The sequence below is a fragment of the Pseudoliparis swirei genome, chromosome 9, assembly GCF_029220125.1.
Source record: "Pseudoliparis swirei isolate HS2019 ecotype Mariana Trench chromosome 9, NWPU_hadal_v1, whole genome shotgun sequence".
In the NCBI taxonomy this organism is placed as follows: domain Eukaryota; kingdom Metazoa; phylum Chordata; class Actinopteri; order Perciformes; family Liparidae; genus Pseudoliparis; species Pseudoliparis swirei.
The window spans coordinates 20602456-20624706 of NC_079396.1; the positions used below are offsets into that span (position 1 = coordinate 20602456).

At 46.2% G+C, this 22251-nt stretch overlaps 2 protein-coding genes across 4 annotated transcripts; both read left to right on the plus strand.

The window, feature by feature from the left end:
* The first annotated feature begins 195 nt into the window (after positions 1–195).
* Positions 196–5184, plus strand: tspy (testis specific protein Y-linked). Of its 2 annotated transcripts, XM_056423965.1 has the most exons (8): positions 196–1608; positions 1717–1794; positions 1878–1989; positions 3154–3308; positions 3785–3861; positions 4094–4314; positions 4653–4700; positions 4910–5184. In XM_056423965.1, exons 1-8 carry the CDS (start codon positions 643–645, stop codon positions 4945–4947), a joined length of 1695 nt encoding a protein of 564 aa, XP_056279940.1. In that variant the 5' UTR covers positions 196–642; the 3' UTR covers positions 4948–5184. The 2 variants fall into 2 exon arrangements, with proteins under 2 accessions (XP_056279940.1, XP_056279941.1); XM_056423966.1 differs by lacking the exon at positions 4653–4700.
* Positions 5185–11204: 6020 nt separating this feature from the next.
* LOC130199032 (semaphorin-3F-like) lies at positions 11205–22223 on the plus strand. 2 transcript variants are annotated; one of them, XM_056422202.1, is made up of 18 exons: positions 11205–11646; positions 13434–13570; positions 16507–16667; positions 16785–16847; positions 16969–17088; positions 17274–17367; positions 17460–17579; positions 17691–17836; positions 17946–18060; positions 18151–18220; positions 18368–18512; positions 18619–18841; positions 18932–19020; positions 19102–19143; positions 19244–19401; positions 19481–19548; positions 19662–19789; positions 20325–22223. In XM_056422202.1, exons 2-18 carry the CDS (start codon positions 13459–13461, stop codon positions 20739–20741), a joined length of 2271 nt encoding a protein of 756 aa, XP_056278177.1. In that variant the 5' UTR covers positions 11205–11646; positions 13434–13458; the 3' UTR covers positions 20742–22223. The 2 variants fall into 2 exon arrangements, with proteins under 2 accessions (XP_056278177.1, XP_056278178.1); XM_056422203.1 differs by having other exon boundaries at positions 20355–22223.
* Positions 22224–22251: the final 28 nt, after the last annotated feature.

A 22251-nucleotide genomic window follows, 5' to 3' on the forward strand; every position in this document is an offset into this window, starting at 1 on the left:
GACGTTGTAAAGTGTGACGAAGTCACGTGTACATCGTGTATTTACATGTGTGCGTAAATGTATGAATTGTGTATTACATTGGCGTTAGAATGATCTCTGCTGCGCACTAACTCGCTGCGCAGTTATACCGCTGCTACAGATATTTTCGTCTCAAACACACCCTTGCAAATGATTGGCGGAGAGGTTTTAGCGCGGCGTGCCGCAGCCAATCAGAGGATTGTTTTTCCTGTCACGTCGGTGCACGGATAGTAAGCTAACGGATATTGCAAACATAAACTTATATAAAGAACACGGTCTCCTTCTAAAAGGTGGCGAGGCAGGGAAAGGTTTCCTGTTTGGACCGAGCATTTCTTGTTGGACTTTTATTCGTGCGATGTGGTGCGGCTATCGGCACGAGGACACAATCATTGGGTAACGTTAGCAATAGCTTGCTAGTCGTGTTAACGTTCCGCAAGGCCGCGGGTAAATAACTGCTTCCTGTTGTCGCTCCTTTGAGAATGTAGGTTACGTTACGACCCGTGTTACGACATCCCAGCGGTTGTCCGAGCAGCCAGATCAGCGGTGTTATCGATTGCTGTTAAGTTCGTTTAAGTCGCGCTTGCAGGCTACCGAGCTTGTTCGCGATTCGGCTAGCTAGCTAGCATGAGTGAACTGACGGGCTGCAAACAGTCCGCTGACTCTGCGTCGAGGAAACGGTGTCCGTCGCCCGGCCGCGACGAAGACAGCGCGATCCCCACCAAGTCCACGAAAGTAACTGACGCGCCGGATGAAGCGGAGGTCACTTCGGAAAGTTGCAGAAACAGTGAAGCCGAGAGTAAAGAAATAGCCGGGAGCGAGGGCCAATCAAAAGATAGTGAGGGAAAACCAGCTGCCGTGCGAGCGGATCGGGGTTCAGACCGCACGGACGGCACCAGCGCACTGCCGGTGAGAAACTCCGGTGTCGACGGTCCCGATGCCAGCAACGCGGAGAAGCCGCAGTCCTCGCGGGCGCACGGGTCTGCGGACGCAAAGGAAGATGCAGCGAAGACGGCGGGAATAAAGCCGCTTCCCTCGGCGTCCCTGGACCAGACCGACTCGGCAGCCATCGCAGCAGCCGAAGCACTTGCCAGTCTCACCGGACGAGACGGGGAAGACAGTCGAGAGACTCCTTGTTCATCTGAAAAGGCTAAACAGGTGAAGCCGGGCAGCAAATTCAAACAACGTGGGAGCCACCACTCCTCAAGAACGGGCTCTAAAACGCAGGCGGCTGCTGCGGACAGCTCCACATCTGTGCACAGCACCGACAGAGAAGATGCAGATGAGGTGCCCGAAGCGGATGAAGGTGACGAGTCTATATCTGGATCGACCTCCACGCCGAGCTCGTCCTTCCCTTCGGACAACGAGGACAATGATGACGGGGAGTGTGCCATTGTGTCGGTCAAGATGGCCCCGGAGATGAGGCAGTCGGTGGCTCTCCTGGCGCAGGTACAGATGAGACTGGAAGCCCTTGAGAAGAAAAGCGCCCGGCTCCACCAGCGGCTGGAGCTCAAGATCAGTCGTCAGCGGCGTCCACATCTGGATCAGCGCAGCTCCATCACAAAAACTATCCCTGGCTTCTGGGTGACGGCTGTATCCTTAACATGAACCATGGCCCTCTTTTTCCATCGCTGTGTTGTGTTTTGAGTATTTGTAATAAACGCATGCAGTTTTTTTTCTTCCTTAACTTCAATGTGCCAGCTGTTGAACCATCCTCATCTCTCGGCGCACATTGACGAGACTGATGAAGACGCTCTTAGTTACATGACTGATCTCGAGGTAGGTAGTGTCGTGCGTTTGGACGTTTGGATCTTGTATGCGCCTCGTAGCACGCGTCTGACATTTCCTGATTCCTTTTACAGATCGAGTCCTTCAAGAATAATAAACTGGGCTACAGGATCCGCTTCCACTTCAGACGGAACCCGTACTTCCAGAACAACATCATCATGAAGGAGCTGCATCTCGGGATGGGAGGTATACAAAAAAAATACACGTGGGGATGAAGTAAAGAAGGAGTTTAAAGTTGTCATTTTAAAGCATAACATTGGAACTCTGAACTAAGAAACTCAAGTTCCCACTGGGTTTCTTATAAAAATCATGTTTCTCAGCTAGACTGGAACATTTACAGATTTGCTTGTTCCACTACTTTGGCTTCACTTGACCTACTTTAAGTTGGAACTTTTAAATATATTTAAAACTCAGGTTATGTCTCGTCACTGTACAATCTGGTAGGTTGGTGACTGGATATGTATTGATATATTGTAATGCACAAAGCCATTGTAGGCAGGTTACCTATGTAAATGGATACTAGGGTTGAACGTGTTCAAAATACCAACTATCTTAGGTTCCAATAATTGAGAAAAGAGTCTATTTTATGATGTCCCTTGGTCTCGACCTGGAGTCCCTCATCTCACTATCCATATTAGAAGTCAGAACCACAAACTGTTGCAACAACGCCTAACAATGTCGTCATATGTATCATACAACATCAAAATACATTTTCTCAATGGATTCAATTTGGTAAAATAAATGCTAAATAAAAAGATAAAAATACAATTTGTCGACACACATAATCCAGTGTTTGTTAGACTTTACAATAAATATATATATATATATCTCTATCTCTATTTGGTCCAACAAAACTGCAAATGCAACTAAAACATTGTGTCTGGACCCGAGTACATTCAGTCATAGGTTTGAATAAACGGAACAACTCATTCCCTGCAACGCCTGCTCAAAAGTGTTGAGGGTGACGAGGACAGAGACAGAAATCCACTCAGGATGACAAATACTGCAGTTAATGCTCCAATAAACTGTGATGTTATTGCAATTGTTGATTTGTTATCGTGTCTATGTTTGTAAATGCGGATGGCCAGACTATTTCATGAATAATAGATCGCAAGCATGGAAGGGCTGTTCCTTCACATTATGTACATTGGAAATTGTTGTCATTGGAATATTTTATTTCATCACACAAATATATAAAGCACTTTAGGGATGTTTACACTTTCATCTCTCAGTCTGGCTGAGCGTTCTCTGCGAGCATAGACGGTAATATCTAAGGTTCGGTATTGATAATATGGCTACATGGCCATTAGATTCTGGATCACCTTCTCAACCCGGCGTCTCGTGTTCTAGGATCTCCCATGTCGTTCTCCAACCCCATCCTTTGGCAGCGTGGGCAGAACCTGACGACCCAAAGCGAACCCAGGAAGTCGTCGCGCGGGGTCTACCAGACCTTTTTCAGCTGGTTCAGTGACCATAGCAACCCAGGACAAGATGATGTAGCACAGGTACCGCTCACTGCACCCTCGCACTGACACAGGCTTATGATTGGAGCACACCGAGTTCGGCACTGCCACCGTTTGGAGATTTGTTAACCAGGAACACCCATTTTAAAAAGTGCCCTGCTCTGGTGACATGTTTTCAGGCGTGCCAGCCTGCATTCATTTATTATGATGTACAACCAGTAATATTCATGTGCCGCATATGTGCTGGAAGACGGTTAAAGTCTCAATGGTTTAAGAAAATGTGATATAACCTTAATAAACCACAAGATTTAGGAATATGCACACATTCAGATTGTTGACGTCAAAAAAATGCGTGATTTTTTTTTTTTTTAAAGGAATACAACCATGATAATTCTACCACGTGTACATTTGCGACATGATACTCAAATATTTGTCTTAACAGGACTGTGTATGGTATATATGAGCACTCCAAACGTATTCAATATTAAATTGACATTACCCCCTGTGCCGTTGCTTAGATCCTGAAGGACGACCTGTACAGAGACCCTCTGAGATACTACCTGACTCCTCTGTGGGAACCGAGGGAGAACGGCAGGTAAAACAAAGAGATTCTCATGCGTGTAAACGGTGGACAAACCTATTATTAGGCGATACATTCTAGCAATATTTGCAGCCCCGGGTCCTTGAAATTATAGTTCATGTTTAAACAGTTTCCTGCCATCCACTTCCCCCGTTAACTGGTGAGACCAGGTGGGATGCATTCCAATGAGGCGGTCTCCTGTTGACACGAATGTGTACCGTCTGTGTTTTTGTTTTTTCCCCTCCAGTGGTGGCAGCGGGTCCAGAGCCGCCGACAACGGCAACGGAGATGACTGTGTGGTGATCTCCGACTCGGACGACGAGCCCGGTGAGGACGCCCCCGAGGCCGAACAAGGCCGCAGTAGGGAGGACGAAGTGGAGGATGATGATGAAGAAGAAGAAGAGGAGGACGATGATGACGACGACGAAGAAGAAGAGGGGCAAGAGGCAGAGAAGGGACCAAGCGCTGGTCAGTGCTAATGCAAACTTTAAACGACCGCTAAAACCCGACTGGTCCACACGGCTGGTTTGGCTACAGAGACTGGTTATTTATGGTTAAAAAAGGAGGCAGGTTCACTTACAAAAAAATTACACAGATATAGATTTATTAATTTAAAAAAAACTTAGTTCTGCATATTTTACATTTTTTGACCCCCCCAAAAAAGGTAGCTTAGTTTGAAAGCCACTGTGTGCTGTTGAGGCCGAGGGCCTTGGCGTCAAGTGGACTGGTTGTGTTGTGGCAATAGTAATATTACTGTTTGGGTAATGCAGGCTAAACTAAATAGACAGGAAATATCTCCTCCTCAGATGAGAGTCCAGAGGAGGAGGATGATGGTGGAGAAATTGTGATTGACGGTAAGACCACTATCACAACAATCAGTGGGGTGGTTGAAAACCTGCTCTTCTTGTTTGAAATATTTACTCCTTTTTTTGTTATGCTTTTTATTTTTTCAATTTGACTGTGCTTTGCACCAATGCTATAAAAAAGTTCGGGTTTTTGATGATTACGTTTCCAATCGGCAAGGATCATTTGAAATGATAACCATTTAACTTTTGTCCTTCAGGCTCTGACGACAGCGAGCAGGAGGACGACGAGGCCTGAAAAAGATGTGAAGAGGAAGAGGAGGAGTTTTACGTCGATGAAGAAGGCAAGTCTTCAAGGGACCAGAGACCAGGAGGAAGAGGAGGATGCCGAGGTTGATGAACAGAACCAGAGCAATGTCATTTTTATGCACAGAATATCAGTTTTTGTTTTTATACCTAAAATAAATGGGAGCATTTTAAATCAGGGTTAGCTGTAATAATAAAGCCACGGCAGCACGGCGTCCCCTCTATTTTATACAGTCGCCGCTGTGTATTCTGATTCACCTTTTGCAAAAAAACGTTTTTTTCTAAACCGGTTCTTCGGCATATTCTGCCAGTCGTGTTCTTCTATTTAACACGGAGCATCATGCAGCAGCCTGCACACGTGGCGGTGAGATCTTGTCGTCATTACATTTTGCATTGCAAATTGTCCAAACGAATAATGCAGACGCCTTCAGTGGCATTAGTTAGTGGTCATTTCAAGGCAAAGTTTTGGCTGTTTTTAGAGGTGGCGTGACAGGCTAAATTGATACTAATGACAGTACTTTTTAGATGCACTTAGTACTGAACCAAAATTTGTTCTCAGGGATGATCATGGCGGTAGTTTTATTGAAAGAACCATAGCGATTTCAGACATTTACACTCTGGGTATTGTTGGCTGTGTATAAGGTTACGTGTACTCTACTGTAGTAAATAGGAACCAATATTGTTTTAATAGGCTCCCTGTGTTTCTCCTTCATCTCTATTTTCAGTCGTGGTACACACCGACCTCCACCCCTGTTAACAATCTGTAAACCATCTATGAAGTTTAACATCTTGACGTAGTCGGACCAGCGTTTCTGTGGTTTCCTACATTTTGTAACTCATACAATAAATAGCTGAGTTTTGTGTCCTTGTTTTCCCCCTGTAGATTTTACCTTAATTTGAATTTCCCGTAAGACATTTTAAGATTTGTTTTCATGTAATGTGTTTTAAGCTTTTTGTTATCTTCTTTAAGAAAAAGAAAAAAAGATGGTATTTATTAATTAGTTTTTCTACACATCCACGTTATGGCATGCCTGTGAGCATGAAATGTAAGACAGGAAGATTACATTACTTGCAAGGCTTTTAATGTGCACGGTGTCAGTAAAAGTCAATGAATCCACAGCAACATTATGGGGCGCACCGTAACAAACTAGTATTTGTATTTGCTTACTTTTCTTAGCAATGACCTGTAAATAATATTCCAGCATTGTCTATTGGATTAGACAAGTACACGTGTTTAATCCATGGATGAATTTATCAAATAATCTGAAATTTTTTCATAAACATGATCAGAAAGTTATATTTTGTGTGCTGTGTTTTCTAGAACACTAGTTTAAAGATACCTATTTGATTGTTGCTTTGGTTTATTTTGTTTGCTTGAAGATAAATGTCCACCTTTTGACTCAGACCTAATAAAATAGGCAGTTGTTCCACCTTTCTGTCTCGGACTACAGTTCTGGCTTTCTTTTATGTACAATGAGCTCTGGATTTTATTTGCAGAGCAGATCCACAAGATGGCAGCGTAGTTCAGATTATATCCCATCTCAAACTGGCCTGGAGCTATTTATTGAGTCCTTTAATTGACAGTATTCAAGCTTACAGCTGTGCTGAAATGATAAATAATAATAAAAATGCCATAATAAGTTATTTATATTGCACTTATCACAGACAAAGTGCAGTGCAGTAGTTATTTAAAACAATTTGGCAATAACGGGCAGAAACATAGACAGATTAAAGGGCAAAGTACAATACACAGTAACAAGATGGTGCAATACAAGCAGCCATGTAAACCAAATAAATAAACAGAAGATAAATGAAGGCCATAGAATGTTCAAATCAACCAAATGTCAGTGTAAACAAGTGTGTTTTGAGATGGAGTTTAAATGATGATGTGGAATCAGCAAACCTTTGGGGTGCAGGCAGAGCATTCCACAGCTTTGGTGCTATACTTTCTCAAAAGCTCGGTCACCGCCAGTTTTAAGGAGAGTATGAGAGACTGACAGAAGGTTCTGGAGTGTTAATCTGAGATGGCGAGCTGTTGAATACGGGTGAAGTAATTCAGCCACGAATGAAGGAGTCTGGCCGTGGCCCGTGGCCACACACCCGACTGTCTCGAATCCTTTGAACTGATGCAAATAAAAATCATACTTGTGGGACTTCTCCACAGAAACGTCACGGCAACATGTTGTGAGAGAAAAGAATCAGACGAACCCCACTGAGATACAGCTGTTCTCTAATGTATTCTGGCTTTGATATGACAGCAGTTTGTAATATCTGACATTTCGCGTGTAGCACTGAAAATAGCCCCGGGCAAGACATTTTTGGACAGGCCCAGACAAAGGAGCAGCCGCGGTGTTGCAACGGTACACTTAAACCCTTGATTCCACTTTTAATGCACAGCTATAAATATTCCACGAGCAAAAACCTGTCCTGCTGTAGGCCCAGCAGCGCCCAGGGTATGCGGTCTCAGATGGGCATATACTATTAATACTGATGATGGAAACACGTTATGCCCCGTGTGACGTTCCCGAAACGCAGTGTTTGTCTCCTCTGAAGCAGCTTCATCCAGCACAACATGTTTTTTTATGATTATGAATTAATAATAAGGTTGGTTCCTACAATATTGATCGTGACAAACTAAGTACAGATTGCTGGGACAACAAAGCCATCCTCGGGCTGCGTTGCGGTCCGAGGCTTGTCGGTGAAGGCCTTTGTTATGTACGGGGTGACAAAAGCCTCGATGGATTCCCCCGTGTAAACTCCACTCCCCTGGGTTGAGCCGGTGTTGCTACTGTACACAAATCATCTTCCCATGCCGCTTCGTGCTCTCACGTTTCACACACTAGTTCAGAGGAATCTGCGACTCAGAACTGATTCACCGGAGACGGAAAAATGAAAAGATAACACATCGTAACGCTCAGCCGTCTCCCGTGTGACGGATGTTGGGAAGGAAGGATGTTTTCTCCTGTAAAATGTAGAAGGAAAGGTTCTGTGCCGCTCTCTGAAGCACATCTATAGTGGGTAATCTGAGAGGCTGGGGAAGAGCCTCTGAATACTAACTACCTGTGTGTGCGTGTGCGTGTGTGTGTGTGTGGCTATACATGCTCGCAGGCTTGTTTGTGAAAGCTGGCATTCTTATGTGCACCTCCATGTCACACACACATTTGCAGCTTTTCAACACCGCGGTGCACCATACTGTGTGATTGTCTGCTTGTCAGCTGATCAAGATTAAGCACAGTATTTGAACTGTGCAGGTGAGGGGGTGGGTGGGTTGTGGGGGTGAGGGACATCTCGAGGGATGAGGAAAGAGAACGGAGTGAGCCTGATTGGGGGGGAAATGGATGAGTGCAGTGATAAGCGGAGCTGCCTGGGCCCTGACAGATACACACAGCAGATGGATGACTCTTATCTGGGAGATCACAGAGCGCATACTCACGCCTATAGGCCCAGTTACAGAGAGCCACGATCACACCAGACAGATGAATAGCCCCCCCCCCATCCACACCCCCCTTCCACCTCCACCCCCATCATATTGCACTTACAGTACACACAAGGCGAAGACACGAGTGCACGCGGTACACCTACACACACGCAAACCACTTGACAGAAGGAACAGATTGCGGTCGCTTGCGGTACCTTCCTGTCTCTGACATTGAAATTCACCTGCAGTCCGGTGCCTCCGGGACGTGTGCAAAGGGTGTGGGGAGAGATAAGAGAAATCGTTTTTCAATTGAGGCACCAGAGCCGCTTCCTGTGCATGTGTGTGTGTGTGTCTGTGTGTGTGTGTGTGTGTGTGTGTGTGCGTGTGTGCACGACGCTGTAGACATGGATGTTGGCGTACAGACTTGTCTGCCAAAAAGAGAGCCACGTGCACTTTATTCTTACTTCCCCCCCCCAGCATTTTCTTCACAGATTTTCTGAGCACAAACCATATCTGTCACGGAGGTTAAGATGGAGCTGAAGTCACACCGACTCCAAACTCAGAAATAAAAAAATGAAATGTTGGCCTGTGTGTGACTTTTGTCAACGTTGAGCGTCTCTTAATGAACGTGATTTACCTCCAGAGACACACTTTCACTCACCCGCCCCACATCCTCACGGCCCTCCCTTCCATGTACTGTCACAGCCCCTCCCTCCCCGACACACACCTCTTGTTATTTGGAAAGAGCTCTTCTTCAGCAGCTGTTGATTCTCCCAGCTGCATATTAGAGCGAGTGAGAGTGCCAGTCTTGCCTTCGAGGCAGATGGTGGCTGGTTGGCCCGGTGGACACGTGGCACGTTGGTGCTCCGTCTCAGGGAAGCTGCCGCTTCAGTATGCAACCCCAAAGCAATCTTTCAATCCAGTGTGAGGCGAGCAGGTTGCGACTGGAGCGCGTGCCACGTACGCACCCTTCATGTCAAACATATTTGCCAAAGTGGCTTTCCTTTGCCCGTCATCGATGTGTGACGTCCGTGGATGCCACGCAGCACCTGTTCTCTTTGTGTTGCATTCCGATGTTTAAATTTTTTCCTGACCTACTTAGACTACGTGAGATGTGTTGGGGTTGGAAATAGCTCAAATAATCCCGGTGAACATTGTGCCATGCTTTTTTTTTTTTTCCTCTCGGGGTCATGGTAGTGTATCCCGGCATGCATTGGCCGACGCCCCGGACTTGCCGCTCTGCAGCAGGCATGTTCAGACACTCCTCAATTCATCAATATACTTGAAGGAAAGACCATCAGTGGGTCGCATAATGGGTTTGTCTTTCCTCGAGGGGACAAACGCTCTGCCTCTCGAATTGTCATGATTGATGTGTCTGAGGGCCCCGGGATTTATCCGGAGCCTTCGGTTGGCCTACGGGGGTAAATGTCTCCCTCCACCTTACCTATCCATTAGATGGGAAGATCTTCCTGACAGAGCTTTTTGTGGACCAGAAAAATACCGACTCTGTGTTTGCTTCCGACTCCACGCTGTCTCGTCTCCACAATACAAAAGCCATCCGTCAGGTTGGAGGCACCGGGCCTGTCCGGACACCCCTTCCTGTTCCTTGTTCTCACGTTCACGGAGCTCAAATACCCGCTTCCGCCGGTGAGTGAAGAGCTGTTGCTATATCTCTTTAGCGAAAGGTTTCGACAGCAGTGGACGCTGGTCAGATAAGAGCACAGGAGGGTACGGTGTACCGGTGTGCCTGACCAAAGTTGAGAGGACACGGATGCCTGAACTCGGCACACACTCGTGACTCATTTCCTTAGCTGGAAATGTGTGTGTGTGTGTGTGTGTGTGTGTGTGTGTGGGGGGGGGGGGGTGCCTCCTGTGGCGCAGGAAACAAAGACTTCCTCCTGGACACACTGTGACACAGCACTTGGCTGGTCATCACACCCGGCTGATACCCAAATTGAGATAAGGTCACCGCTTACGTACACGCGTCTGTGTGACGATGAATCCAACATTCAAAAAGTCTGGATTAAAACTTCCAGCTGCTTGGTTGTGAACTGCCCACCTCTGTGACCTTTTTACACAGTGACACACCGCATCCAATCGTATGTTTATTCTATTTTACTGTCTTGGGCCCGAAGCTCAGAATACATTCACCCTCCGCCTTTGTGTCGTTGGCGCACCGAACTGCGTCAGAGCTCGCAAACAAAGCCGGTGGTGATGAGAGGAGCTCTGAAAAGCTGTTTTAATTCCAAGCTCACGGCTCCGTTAACACGATGGACGTCCTTTACGTCCAGTCCCAACCCCCCCCCTCCCCGCCCCGCCGCCCTGCCCAACCCAACCCCTTCATGGTTGCTTTGTCACCGTTGTCATGAGCTCCAGAGCCAGCCACAGAGGAATTTCAGGAATCTTCTTTTCGGCTGACCTGGCTCTCATGTAAAGCCAAGAAGAGGAACGGTGACATTGTCCGAGCGGCAGAGCCCGGCCTCCCTCTTTAATAGTGGATTTCAGCCCCTGAATCACGCATTAGAATAGTCTGCGGCCGCCTTTGGTGCACGAGAAGAAAAAGAAGGAGAAATAAAACACAGTGGCTGTATGCCCATCGACCACGAAAGCTGACTTCTTCACTTTGAGAAGCAGAAATGAACTGACATGGATGAATAACGGTGCACAGTGCAGAGAGGAGCCAGCAGCGAGAGGGTTAATCTCACCCATATGGTGTACCAAGAGGTTTGGTCCAATGCTGCTGTGGGCCAACAGGAGAGGGGAGGGGAGGCCGGCTGGGTGGGGGCAGAACAGAAGGGAGCGCGCAGCGGGGCGGACACTCTCCCCACACCTGCACCTGGTCACTTGATTCACGCTCGAGCAGCCATCCAAGGGCTGTAACTTTTGGATTTTTCCTTCTTCTCTTTTGTGTGTGTGGAGAGACGGTGGAACAAAACATTCAGGGATCACATGTGTGTTTACATTATTATTTTTTCAATGTTCTTTTATTTGTTGCCTGGAAGAAAAGCTGTCGCTTATTAGGCAGACCCTCTCGCCCCCCTCTCCCTTCCTCTCCCTCTCTTTCTCTCTCTCTCTCTCTTCTCTTTCTCTCTCTCTCGAGAGGAATTTGCAAACCTATCGGATTGTTTAATTCCTGCGCAGCGCTGCCGAGAGGTTTTCGCCTCTCCAGCTCCGACGACGCACAAAACGCGGGGAACGCCGCGGTAACATCTTGCAAGTCGTTCCGTTTCTTCTGGATCTTAGAGGACGTCGAGAAAAGTCTGAAAGCCAAAGGTGAGACATTTAACTTGTCGCTGGTTTAACTTTTAACTCGTGCCTCGGTTACTCTGTAGTGTGACTGGTGGATGGCGATGAAGTAGCGCTCCCATTTGTTCTGCTCCTATTTCTGGATGTTGAGTTAACAGGTAAGTGCTGGGTAGGTTATTGAAATCCTATGATTATTACAGTTAAAAAAAAGGGAAACCATATGTATATTATTACAGCTGCACTTTAATCTGTCACCAGCAATATAGGTCAAATACCTGAATTTAAAATCAAACACACATCCTGATTAGTGCTTGTTACATGTGTTCATGGTTTCTCAATGGAAATACTAACCCTTGGATCATTTTTATATCCTCATTTAAATGATGGTATAGATGAAATACAATGAGTTTTTGCCCTTTTGTCTTTATTTGAAATTATATTTAAATAGGGACTTATTAAAAACATGTGTCTGTGGTGTGCATTCTCATATATGCTCATTTCACTATGATGAGATGGTGACCATGCTTATTTATTATGTATGTGATGTGATTCAGTGATGTTTTAATCTCCAAATGACAAATACCTGTAACTCTTTGTGACATAAAGAGTGTATCCATATAATTGTTGATAGCCCATCTCATTATATTATTAACAGTGAATAATAAAACATACAGTAATATATTAATAATTATATAATATACAGTGTTTGATAGAAGGAAAAGGGAACAAGGAACCCTGCTGAGCAGATACATGGTTATGCCAGACAGCCTACAAGGCGTTCCCCATGGCTTCTGTTTTTCAATGCTAAATGTTCGGCATGCCAGTCAGTTCAGTTTCATCTTTTGATGACAGCAGATGTTTTTATTTATTTAATGCGTCACACATACATAAATGCCTTATTATGAAACGTAATGCATGTGTTTTGTGAAATCTCTCCATCGTTTTTCAGCCTGAATATGTCTCCCTAAAAGCCCTCGCTTCGAGGCTCGTGTAGCCTGCGCCCGTGGGGGCCTCGGCTACACGAGAAAAAGAAAAGCCCGTGGGATGGTTTATAGCCCGAGCAAAGCACACCTTCAGGGAGACAATTTAATGGATGTTGTGGACTCAGCTTTTAGTATTCATAATTTATATGGGATCCTCTCCAGCAAAGTGCAGATGCATAATGAATGCTTGAGTTAAGGTCTAACAGTTGGACTACGTTTCAACACCCCTAAACTGTCAGAAGTTGTTTCAGCGAGGACGACCCGTGCCTTTGAACTGTCATGTACTTCACTCGTCAACTCCTGGAAATTACGCCGATATGCTTTGTTGAAAGCCTCGGAGAGGGAGAGAGACAGAGGGAATCACTAATCTTGTGATCATCTAATTCAGTTTTCTAGGAAAATGTGGATGAAATATATGTTCAAGAAAATATTATATGTTGAAGAAAATGTACCGCGGTGAAGATTTTAAACTTTCTTTATTTTTGGGTGACTTTTTCCAAGGGTCTTTGCTTCCAAATACCATTATAGAGTCTTAACACATACCTCACTACATTTACACCTTAAATAAGTAATAGGGCTGTCACATTTTCCAGTGCGAGTGTGGAGATTTGGACGTTGTTCTCTCCTGCCAAACTGTACGGCTCGCTTCAGGCCAAACTTCTGATCAGAGAGATCAGAGAAAGAAAGAAAGAGAGAGAGAGACAGAGAGGGGGAAAAAAGAGAGGGAGAGTCAGTGTCTTGCCTGTCCTTCCTTCTTTTTCTGTCTCATATTTCTCACGGGGCACTCTATAATAATAATAGTTCATTCCTCTTTTTTTTTCCCCCGTCCAGATTTAGATCTCTGTGGGCTACCTGCATGACTGTTACCATGACAGCATCTGGAGCCCAACTCCTCCTGCTGGCCTTATGTGTTTACAGAGGCTCGGGCCTGCAGCAGTCTGCTCCGCGGATTCGCCTCTCCTTCAAAGGTGAGCTCCGACAGATTAACTCAAACTCCTCTGACAGCTTGTCTTCATAGTTTCTTTCACTGGTTTGTCTTCTCCCACAAAGTCACTCAGTCGGCGCACGAACTCCAGCACACACCCGCCGCTATGTTTCCTCTCTGAACGTATGTAAAGAGCGTATTTCCTGCCCCATGTCAAACAGTGCAACACTGGAAACAAAAGGTGGATATTGCGTGTGGTTGGTTACTGGTCGTGCCCTTCGACAGAGTTCCTCCCCCACACCCTAAAACCCAAATGCACTTAAAGTCCTGACCTGTCATTTCTTCTTTGTTTTTGATGTCTGACATGATGACACAAGAAGGAAACACCTGAAATCTGATCGCGAGAGCGAAAATGATATTGTAGAGGTGTGATGTTTTTTTGGCCTCGGGGCCAAGATGGGGGGGGGGGTGGATAGTGGTGTTTCAAATACGCGGATGACCCCTTTGATCAAAACAATGCTGAGTGAATACACTTATCTTTGCAGCCCTATTATGTCGCAACTTCAAGTACACCTGCACATATGGACGTGCACATGCATGCGTCGCACCGGAAGTACCTGTAAATAGGAATTAGTGTGGTGTGAATGGGATTTATAGCATTCTTTTCGAGCTTTCATGTGGAGGAGAGTCAAAATGTTCTGCCCGCAGGTTCAGGTCCAGGCGGAGTCAACGTGTTTGGCTTCTTACCCTCCACTGCAGTGACTCAATGAGAAACATTTAGGATTTTTCGCACGATGTCAGCGAGAGACATCTGACGCAGATTAGAGGTGAGCTGATCGTGAGACCTGTGGTTGATATCTGAGACTAGGGGTCTACATGCAAGTGCACAGACTGAAAACAGCTGTCTGCATTGTGTCCGTGGCTGACGTGGGAAGGCGGCGTTTCCATTTGAGGCTTCAGAGAGTGATTGCGGGGCATTTTTGACATGACCTTTACCACAAATGCACTTGCGGTAAACAGCTTATGTACATGTGTTACGTCCCGTGACTGAGGCGGCCCTGTTTCCTAACCCTAACCCTTTGTTTTCCCTCGTAGCTGTATCCCTTCTTTGTATGTTACGACCGGTGCACCCTAAGACAACCAAGAGGCCGTAACAACATGTGTGTATAAAGTGGCAGTCGGACTAAATACACAAGTTTGGTCTTGACCTTGATCGTGTTCCTTCCCTGTTCACGATACAGGAATTTGCATGTGTACAGAGATCTCTGTGACGCGTTCATGTCGGGAGGTGCTTGTTTGGAGCAGGTGAGAGGTGATGAATTATTAGTTTGCTGGTTTAGATTGAGAAGACAAAGCAGCCACATTCACAGGCTTCAGCCACCCCTCCCCCGAATACCAAAACCCTAAAAAAAGGAAAAAAAGAGTTGGATTTACTCCCAAACTGTTTTCTCCCACTCCAAGGATTTATTGTTCATTGTTTGCGACACCGAGTGCCTTTGTTCCCGGAGGCGCCTGCGGAGGAGGCTTTGGGGCAGGCTGGAGGACATGTGACTCTTCTGAGCGAATGAGCCGGCCAGATTGACACCCGGGGGGGGGGGGCAGGGGGGGTACATACAGGAGGCCTGCAGAGGATAGAGACCTCAGTGTTTCCTCCGTCGCTGGGAAGTCGTGTCCGTTACACACACTTCAAAGGGACTGACCCGGTCTCGCTTGACAGAATTAGTCAGCACTGCTAGAGAGCAGAATGTGCAGCGTAATTGAGGCCGTGCTTCAGAAGCCCGTTCCCTCAGCGGCGTGTTCATACTCCAGGCCTAAACGGCAGCGGTTATTCGTGCCTTAGTGACAATGTGTTGTCCGGTTGTAACATGAGAGCTTATGGCGGCTTGTAGTAGCTTCCGTGAATCGTATGTCCTTCCCAGTGTTTCCCTATCGGTGTCAGAATGTTGTCAGGGGATAAGTGTTTGCTGAATGTTTCCCAGATGATGGCAGTGCATTGTTTGCTATTTTTGGAGAATGGAGACATGTATAAGGGTGTGGTGTTTCTACTTTTAGCCCGTTCAGTGAATCCACCACGGCCCAGCGGGGCTCGTCCACAGGCTTGTTATCCTGTGTTTACCTCTGAGGAACAGAACCGGACCTCCTCTCCGGCTCCGACGGCTCCATCTCGTGTCGTCCGGAGATCCGATTGCATAGCTTATTTTAGTTAGGCACCTCGGCTGCATCCTGTTAACACTGACCTCAAAAAAGGAAGATGGCTGGCACTTTGATGTAAATAAAGATTGTGCTTCCTCCCGAATCGGATTCTGAGGGTCTCTGGGAACATTTGTCAATATATAAGCCAGCTGCCTTTGACCTGCCTCAGCTGTGTGTGAACACATATAGTGGTCAATATCTTACACGTGATGCCACGTGTGTGTGTGCGTGTCGCTAGTTATGTGGCCGGGAGGATGAAAATAAATCGCATTAAGAGGTAGAGTGCAGCACACGGTCCATTTTTCACGCAGCAGATGAACATTGTTCAATCCAAGCTTTTAGGAGAACAAAAAAAAAAACAGCAACATTTTCTGCAGCGTGTCTTAACAAGTTACGCTCTGCTAAACCTAATCCTGATCTTAAGAATTAGCTCCCAGTTCCACTGACCGTGTTTCCTCAGGGAACTGCTTTTCTTTCTCCCCGTCTCACTCTGCAGCGCCTTAAACTCAATCAGCCGGTCAGGACGCATCAAATATTGAGATCTTAAAAGCAAATATGTTTCTTAAAATGCTCCAAGTTGGGTTATATTTAATCAGTGACACACATTTTCCGGGAAAAAGGAGCGTGAGGGGGTGTTTCTCAAGGGACCGTGGCTTCATTCAATTCAGAAATGAAACATGTATAAAAGGAATAACCTCTGCTCCCCCTGCTGTTGGTTTCCCAAGTGGGGAAGATGGAGTTTTTGTGTGTGTGTGTTTTGTAAACGAAGCAACCCTTTCCGCACAGAACTGATGGACACAAGGGCAGCGCGGCCCTTCAGTTTCTCCTTCAACACCAGCGACTACCGCATCCTCCTGATGGATCAGGATCAGGGCCGTCTGTACCTGGGCAGCCGGGAGTACCTGGTGGCTCTGGACATGCAAAATGTCAACAAGGAGCCACTCATAGTGCGTAAAAAAATAAATCATCCTAATCCTTTTCTAAAAAAAATACAGTCTGGTATTTGGTGTGTGGCTGGAAGTCTCCAAACTCAATGACCCCGAGTGCTGTTTCCTATCGCACAGATCCACTGGCCCGCCTCCGCTAAGAGAAAGGGAGAATGTCAGATGACAGGAAAGGGAAGACAGGTGGGCTCACGTATTCACATCCTCTCCTTTCATCAACGACAAAACGAGAGTGCCGCTTTCAAGGCGGGACGATGACACCGATGATGTTTGAATTACGCGTGTCTCGCTCCTCTTTGTCCAGGGTGAATGTGCCAACTTTGTGCGCTTGATCGAGCCGTTTAACCGCACCCACCTCTACACCTGTGGAACGGGGGCGTACCAGCCCATCTGCACATTCATCAACCGAGGCTGGAGGGCAGAGGTGAACGCGGACACAGTTGCGGTTCCCTGAGTGGGATTTCCAGCGGAGATCCCTCAGCGGTTGGGTAGTGTTGTCCTGATGAATATTTCAGGGCTACAAACCGGGACGCCGATTTGTTTTCTGATTTCTCCCGAGCTCCCGCGTGACGTTTTAGCGCTCTGTATTTATGCACACTCTCCCTGCAGGACTACCTGTTTCGGCTGGTCCCTGGGTATGTGGATTCAGGGAAGGGGAAATGTTCCTATGATCCCAAACAGGAGAACGTCGCAGTTCTGATCGGTAAGACGCGCTTCACTTCCAGGACAAAAAGCGCAAAAGCGGATCACATTCCAGTCTCACCTTTCTTTTCTGGTATTGCCTCGCCCCTGCAGATGATAACCTGTATGCAGGGGTCCATATTGACTTCATGAGTACAGATGCTACTCTGTTCAGGACCATGGGCGGGAGAACGGCAATCCGGACGGAGCAGTATGACTCCAGGTGGCTCAACGGTGAGTCAGTGTGGGTGTGAGGAGGTAAATGTTGTTGATTGCAGTTTATGGTTCATATTTGACAACCACTTGCCTCAATCCTCCCTCCGCTTATCCGTTTTTATCCTCCAGAGCCTGTGTTTGTTCAGATCCAGCAGATCCCTGACAGTGCAGAAAGGAACGACGACAAGCTTTACTTCTTTTTCCGTGAGAAGAGTCTCGACTCGAGCGGCGGCGCGAGCCCCAGCGTTCTCGCCCGGGTGGGAAGAGTGTGTCTGGTGAGCCGAACCGCGGTCGCGTGAATGTCGCGATGGCGTACGCAGCTTCCCTCGTAATGTGCAGCGCGCCGTGCTGTTTGAGCCGTGACCTCATTTCCTTTCTGTCTAGAATGATGAAGGAGGCCAGAAGTCCCTGGTGAACCGCTGGACGACGTTCCTGAAGGCGCGCCTTATCTGTTCAGTGATAGGAGAAGACGGAGTGGAGACGCGGTTTGATGAACTACGTGAGGCCACAATCAAATGACCGCTGCGGACGAACTGATAGCATTTTAATTGCAAACGCTTTTAATGTTATTTTTATTGATTTTTACCAGGGGATGTGTTTATTCAGCCTATGCAGGATGAGCGAAACCCTATGGTGTACGCTCTCTTCACCACAGCGGGGTGAGTTGTTTTTGGAGGCTTGTTTTTAATAAATTCACCCCTCACCCAACTTCAAAGAACCCTTTTTGTGGATGATTCGTGCTTTAATATCAGGGATAGGGTGAATGCGGCCTCCCTCTTACCTGAACTGTACTGTTTCTGCTCAAGCTCGGTGTTCAAGGGCTCTGCAGTCTGCGTGTACTCCATGGCTGATATCCGCAATGTCTTCAATGGACCGTTTGCCCACAAACATGGCCATAACTACCAATGGACAGAGTACACTGGCAAGATTCCCTACCCACGGCCCGGGTCGGTACGTTTCAGTCCTGTTATCTCCAAAGTGACGCATCTCAATTGAAATCGGTATCAAAAGAATGACGCCACGTGATTATTCCACCTCCCTCCTTCCTCCCATCCAGTGTCCGGGAGGAACCTTCACTCCCGGTATCCGTTCTTCCAAGAACTTTTCAGATGAGACTGTGAATTTCATCCGAGCCCATCCCCTCATGATCCACCCAGTTTATCCGATCCATCGCCGCCCCCTGGTGGTGAGAACCGGCGTGGACTACCGCTTCACGGCCCTGGTGGTGGATCAGGTGGATGCTGTGGATGGACGCTACGAGGTGCTCTTCCTGGGGACAGGTGGGACAGCTACAGGACGGATGGCACTAGTCTGGCTCGAGAAAAGCCACAAATATGTTAATATGTAAATATGATTTCTTTCCCTTCTAGATCGAGGCACTGTTCAAAAAGTTATAGTTTTGCCGAAGGACCCAACTAACATTGAGGAACTGACTCTAGAGGAAGTGGAGGTCTTCCGGGTATGTTTAAATATGTGCTCACAAAAATTAGTCATCTGAAGAAAAAAAAAATTCATCTTTATCTTATTTATTAATTTACAGTCCAGAGCTCCGGTCAAAACAATGAAGATATCCTCTAAAAGAGTAAGCTCAATCTACACACGGACAAATTCCCATTTCAGTGCACAAACAAAACCACACAATCACACTTTTCCTTTCCATTTATCTTTTGTCACGACTACAGCAACAGCTGTACGTGTCGTCAGACGCGGGGCTGACCCAGGTGTCGCTGCACCGCTGTGGCGTGTACGGCAGGGCGTGCTCTGACTGCTGTCTGGCCCGAGACCCCTACTGTGCCTGGGATGGAGAGAGCTGCTCTTCTTTCACTCCGTCCACCAAGAGGTGTGTGTGTGTGTGCGTACGTGTGTGTGTCTGTGTGTGTGACCGTGAACGTAATTCTTACTTCTGATCTTCGTCTCAGGAGGAGCAGACGACAGGATGTCAAACATGGAGACCCACTCAGGCAGTGCAGGGGCTTTAACGCCAAAGGTGGTGTTGTCTTTTTTTTAAAACTTCTTTTATTCATTTGTATTCTTTCAGGCACACATCAAATTCAGTTTTGAGCAGTTGTCACCATGTCTTCTCTCTCTCTGTCCGTGCAGTGGAGAAACGTCTAAGAGAAACGGTGCAGTTTGGGGTGGAGGGCAGCAGCACCTTCTTGGAGTGTCAGCCTCGCTCCCCTCAGGCCTCCGTCAAGTGGCTCTTCCAGAGGGAAGGAAAGAGGAAAGTGGTGAGGAGGAGGAGGAGGAGGAGGAGGTGTATCCTGGGAAACGTTAGTGGGTAGAGTGGGACATTTTGGGAAATTCAATTGGCTTTCTGGCCGAAAGTTAGATGAGAAATATTGAAAATCATCCATTCCGCAAAAGTATAAATTGTCCGGCACACAACCCCCTGTAAAACATCAACATATTGTTTTTACACATCCAGATTAAAGATATACCATGTTAATCAGTCAGCAGGTGGATTTTATTTACTTGCAGAGCTCGGCTAGCCCTGATTACAATCTTTATGCTAAGCTAAGATAACTGGCTGCAGCTTCACATTTTTTCAGGAGAGATATGAGATATATGATATACATCAAATTTCCCAGCTAGAACTTGAATGAATGTATTTATTAAAACCCAAATGGACTGCGTGTATCTATAGTTATTTTCTCGTCGTAGAGACCACTCAAAGCATCCACGCGCTCATTCACACACAGCTGCCACACAAGGAGTGTTCAGGAGCGACAAACACTCAGCAACACTTCAACTCCCCTCTCTTAGACTCCTGCGGTTTCATTCCCTTTTCTGCAGCTCACCCGTGTGGGAGGCGTGGTGAAGACCAACCACGGCATCCTGCTGAAGTCTCTCAACCAGTCGGATGCGGGGCTCTACCACTGCCTCGCCACCGAGAACAACTTCAAGCACACGGTGGCCCGCGTGGCGCTGCGCATCCTGGATCGAGACATCGTTTTAGCGCTCACCGCTCAAGATGACGACGAGCCTAAAACTCTCCAAGCGGGCCCTCGCCAACAGTCGCCCCTCGTCTCCACCCCCTTCCCGCCCGAGATAAGACTGATTAACCAGTACTGCCAGTCGTACTGGGAGCAACTCAATCCCAAACAACAGCAGCAGCAGCAGCAGCAGCGCAAGCGCACCAGCCGCAGGCACACAGAGGGCCAGGACCAAGGCCTCGGCTAGAGGGCGGGGCGGACGCCGTCCAACACCGTGTGGACTTTTATGGTGGACTTTTGTGTTTGACGTGCATGTTTGTGTGTCACCTCTATTCATTAGGAAGGTGATGCTGTCATGCTGTCGCGAAAGTACTATATTTGTGGTTTTATAAGTGTCAGCCTGCAAAATACCATATTGTGTATATTTTACATTGTCTGTGACCACTTCCTAAAGAATACCGTACATATTTACATTTTCCATCTTTTCAGGTATCAGCTTGTTGACATTTAGATACACTTAGGGACGTGACGTGAGTATTATGGCTAGGCGTAAAGGAAACGATTGAGAGGAGGAAGATCTTATTTATTTTTCACTTTGAGAATAAAGTCTAAATCTCAACAATCAGGTCAAATTTCAGTATTACTGCCAGGCATAATAAAGAATATACCAGAGGAGTACTTAAAATCGAAAATGTTTTATTGCATTTTGAGAATAAAAATCGAACCTTTAAAAAATTCTACTTTAAAACAAATACTTATGCCTGGCCCTCATACTTTTCCAAATATAAAAGATTGAACACCTAAGGATTGTTTTCAACCTTAAAATTATTCAGGTCGACTTAAGAATCACTGTGGAAGATTAATGTATTTTTTTGCAAGAAAAACAGCATTCAAATTAGTTTATAATCTGTTTTCTAGGTTTGATTTTCCAACAATATAACTTGCGAAAGCAGATATTTTGTTCAGCTGATTCTTACATTTTGGATTATCCTCGAGAGCACCGACAGAGAAGCATTTTTTTTAAACTAGACTGCTCGTTGAGATGGATCACATATTCCATGTTTGTCGTTTTGGACGTGAAGTAAATGCAGCACGTGGTTAACTTGCTTCAACATGCAGAACCACAGGTATGGTACTGTAAAGTATCTCGAAACAAATGTAATATATTGATTGTAAATATAATATATATGGTCATTGGATTACTCTTGTATTGTATGAAGTTAATATCAAGATATAAATGCATACGTTGCATGCATATGTGTCATTTGTTGCAAGTTGTACATTTTACGTGTAATGATGTTTGTAAGGTGTAAAGTATTCTGTTAAGCTAATTCCATTCACTCCCTCGCTCTAGTGTGAGTGTTGAGGGTATGTGTAGCATACAGTGTTCTTCCAGTTATGCACTTTGTCGGTGGCGGTATTCGAGGGAATTTGGGATCTTTGCACAGATGTATGAAAAAATGAAAAAGGAACTTTTTTTTTTTAATGTACAGTATGTTATTATAAAACTGGGAATAGAATTGGCTCAGATTTAGTATTGATTGTTGGTGTTCTGTCATTTGCTGTATTTACAGACTTTAAAAGTTTCTCTTTTTAGTGGAAGCGTAAGGAACAAGATTACTTTTCCAGTCCGAGCCACGATTCACTTTCAATGCTCGTAACGCAGTGCTGTCGTCATAATGAACCTACACTGGAACATTCAAACAAATATATAAACGTTTCAAAACTCTCTTAAACTTGTTTTCTTTCACTCTCAA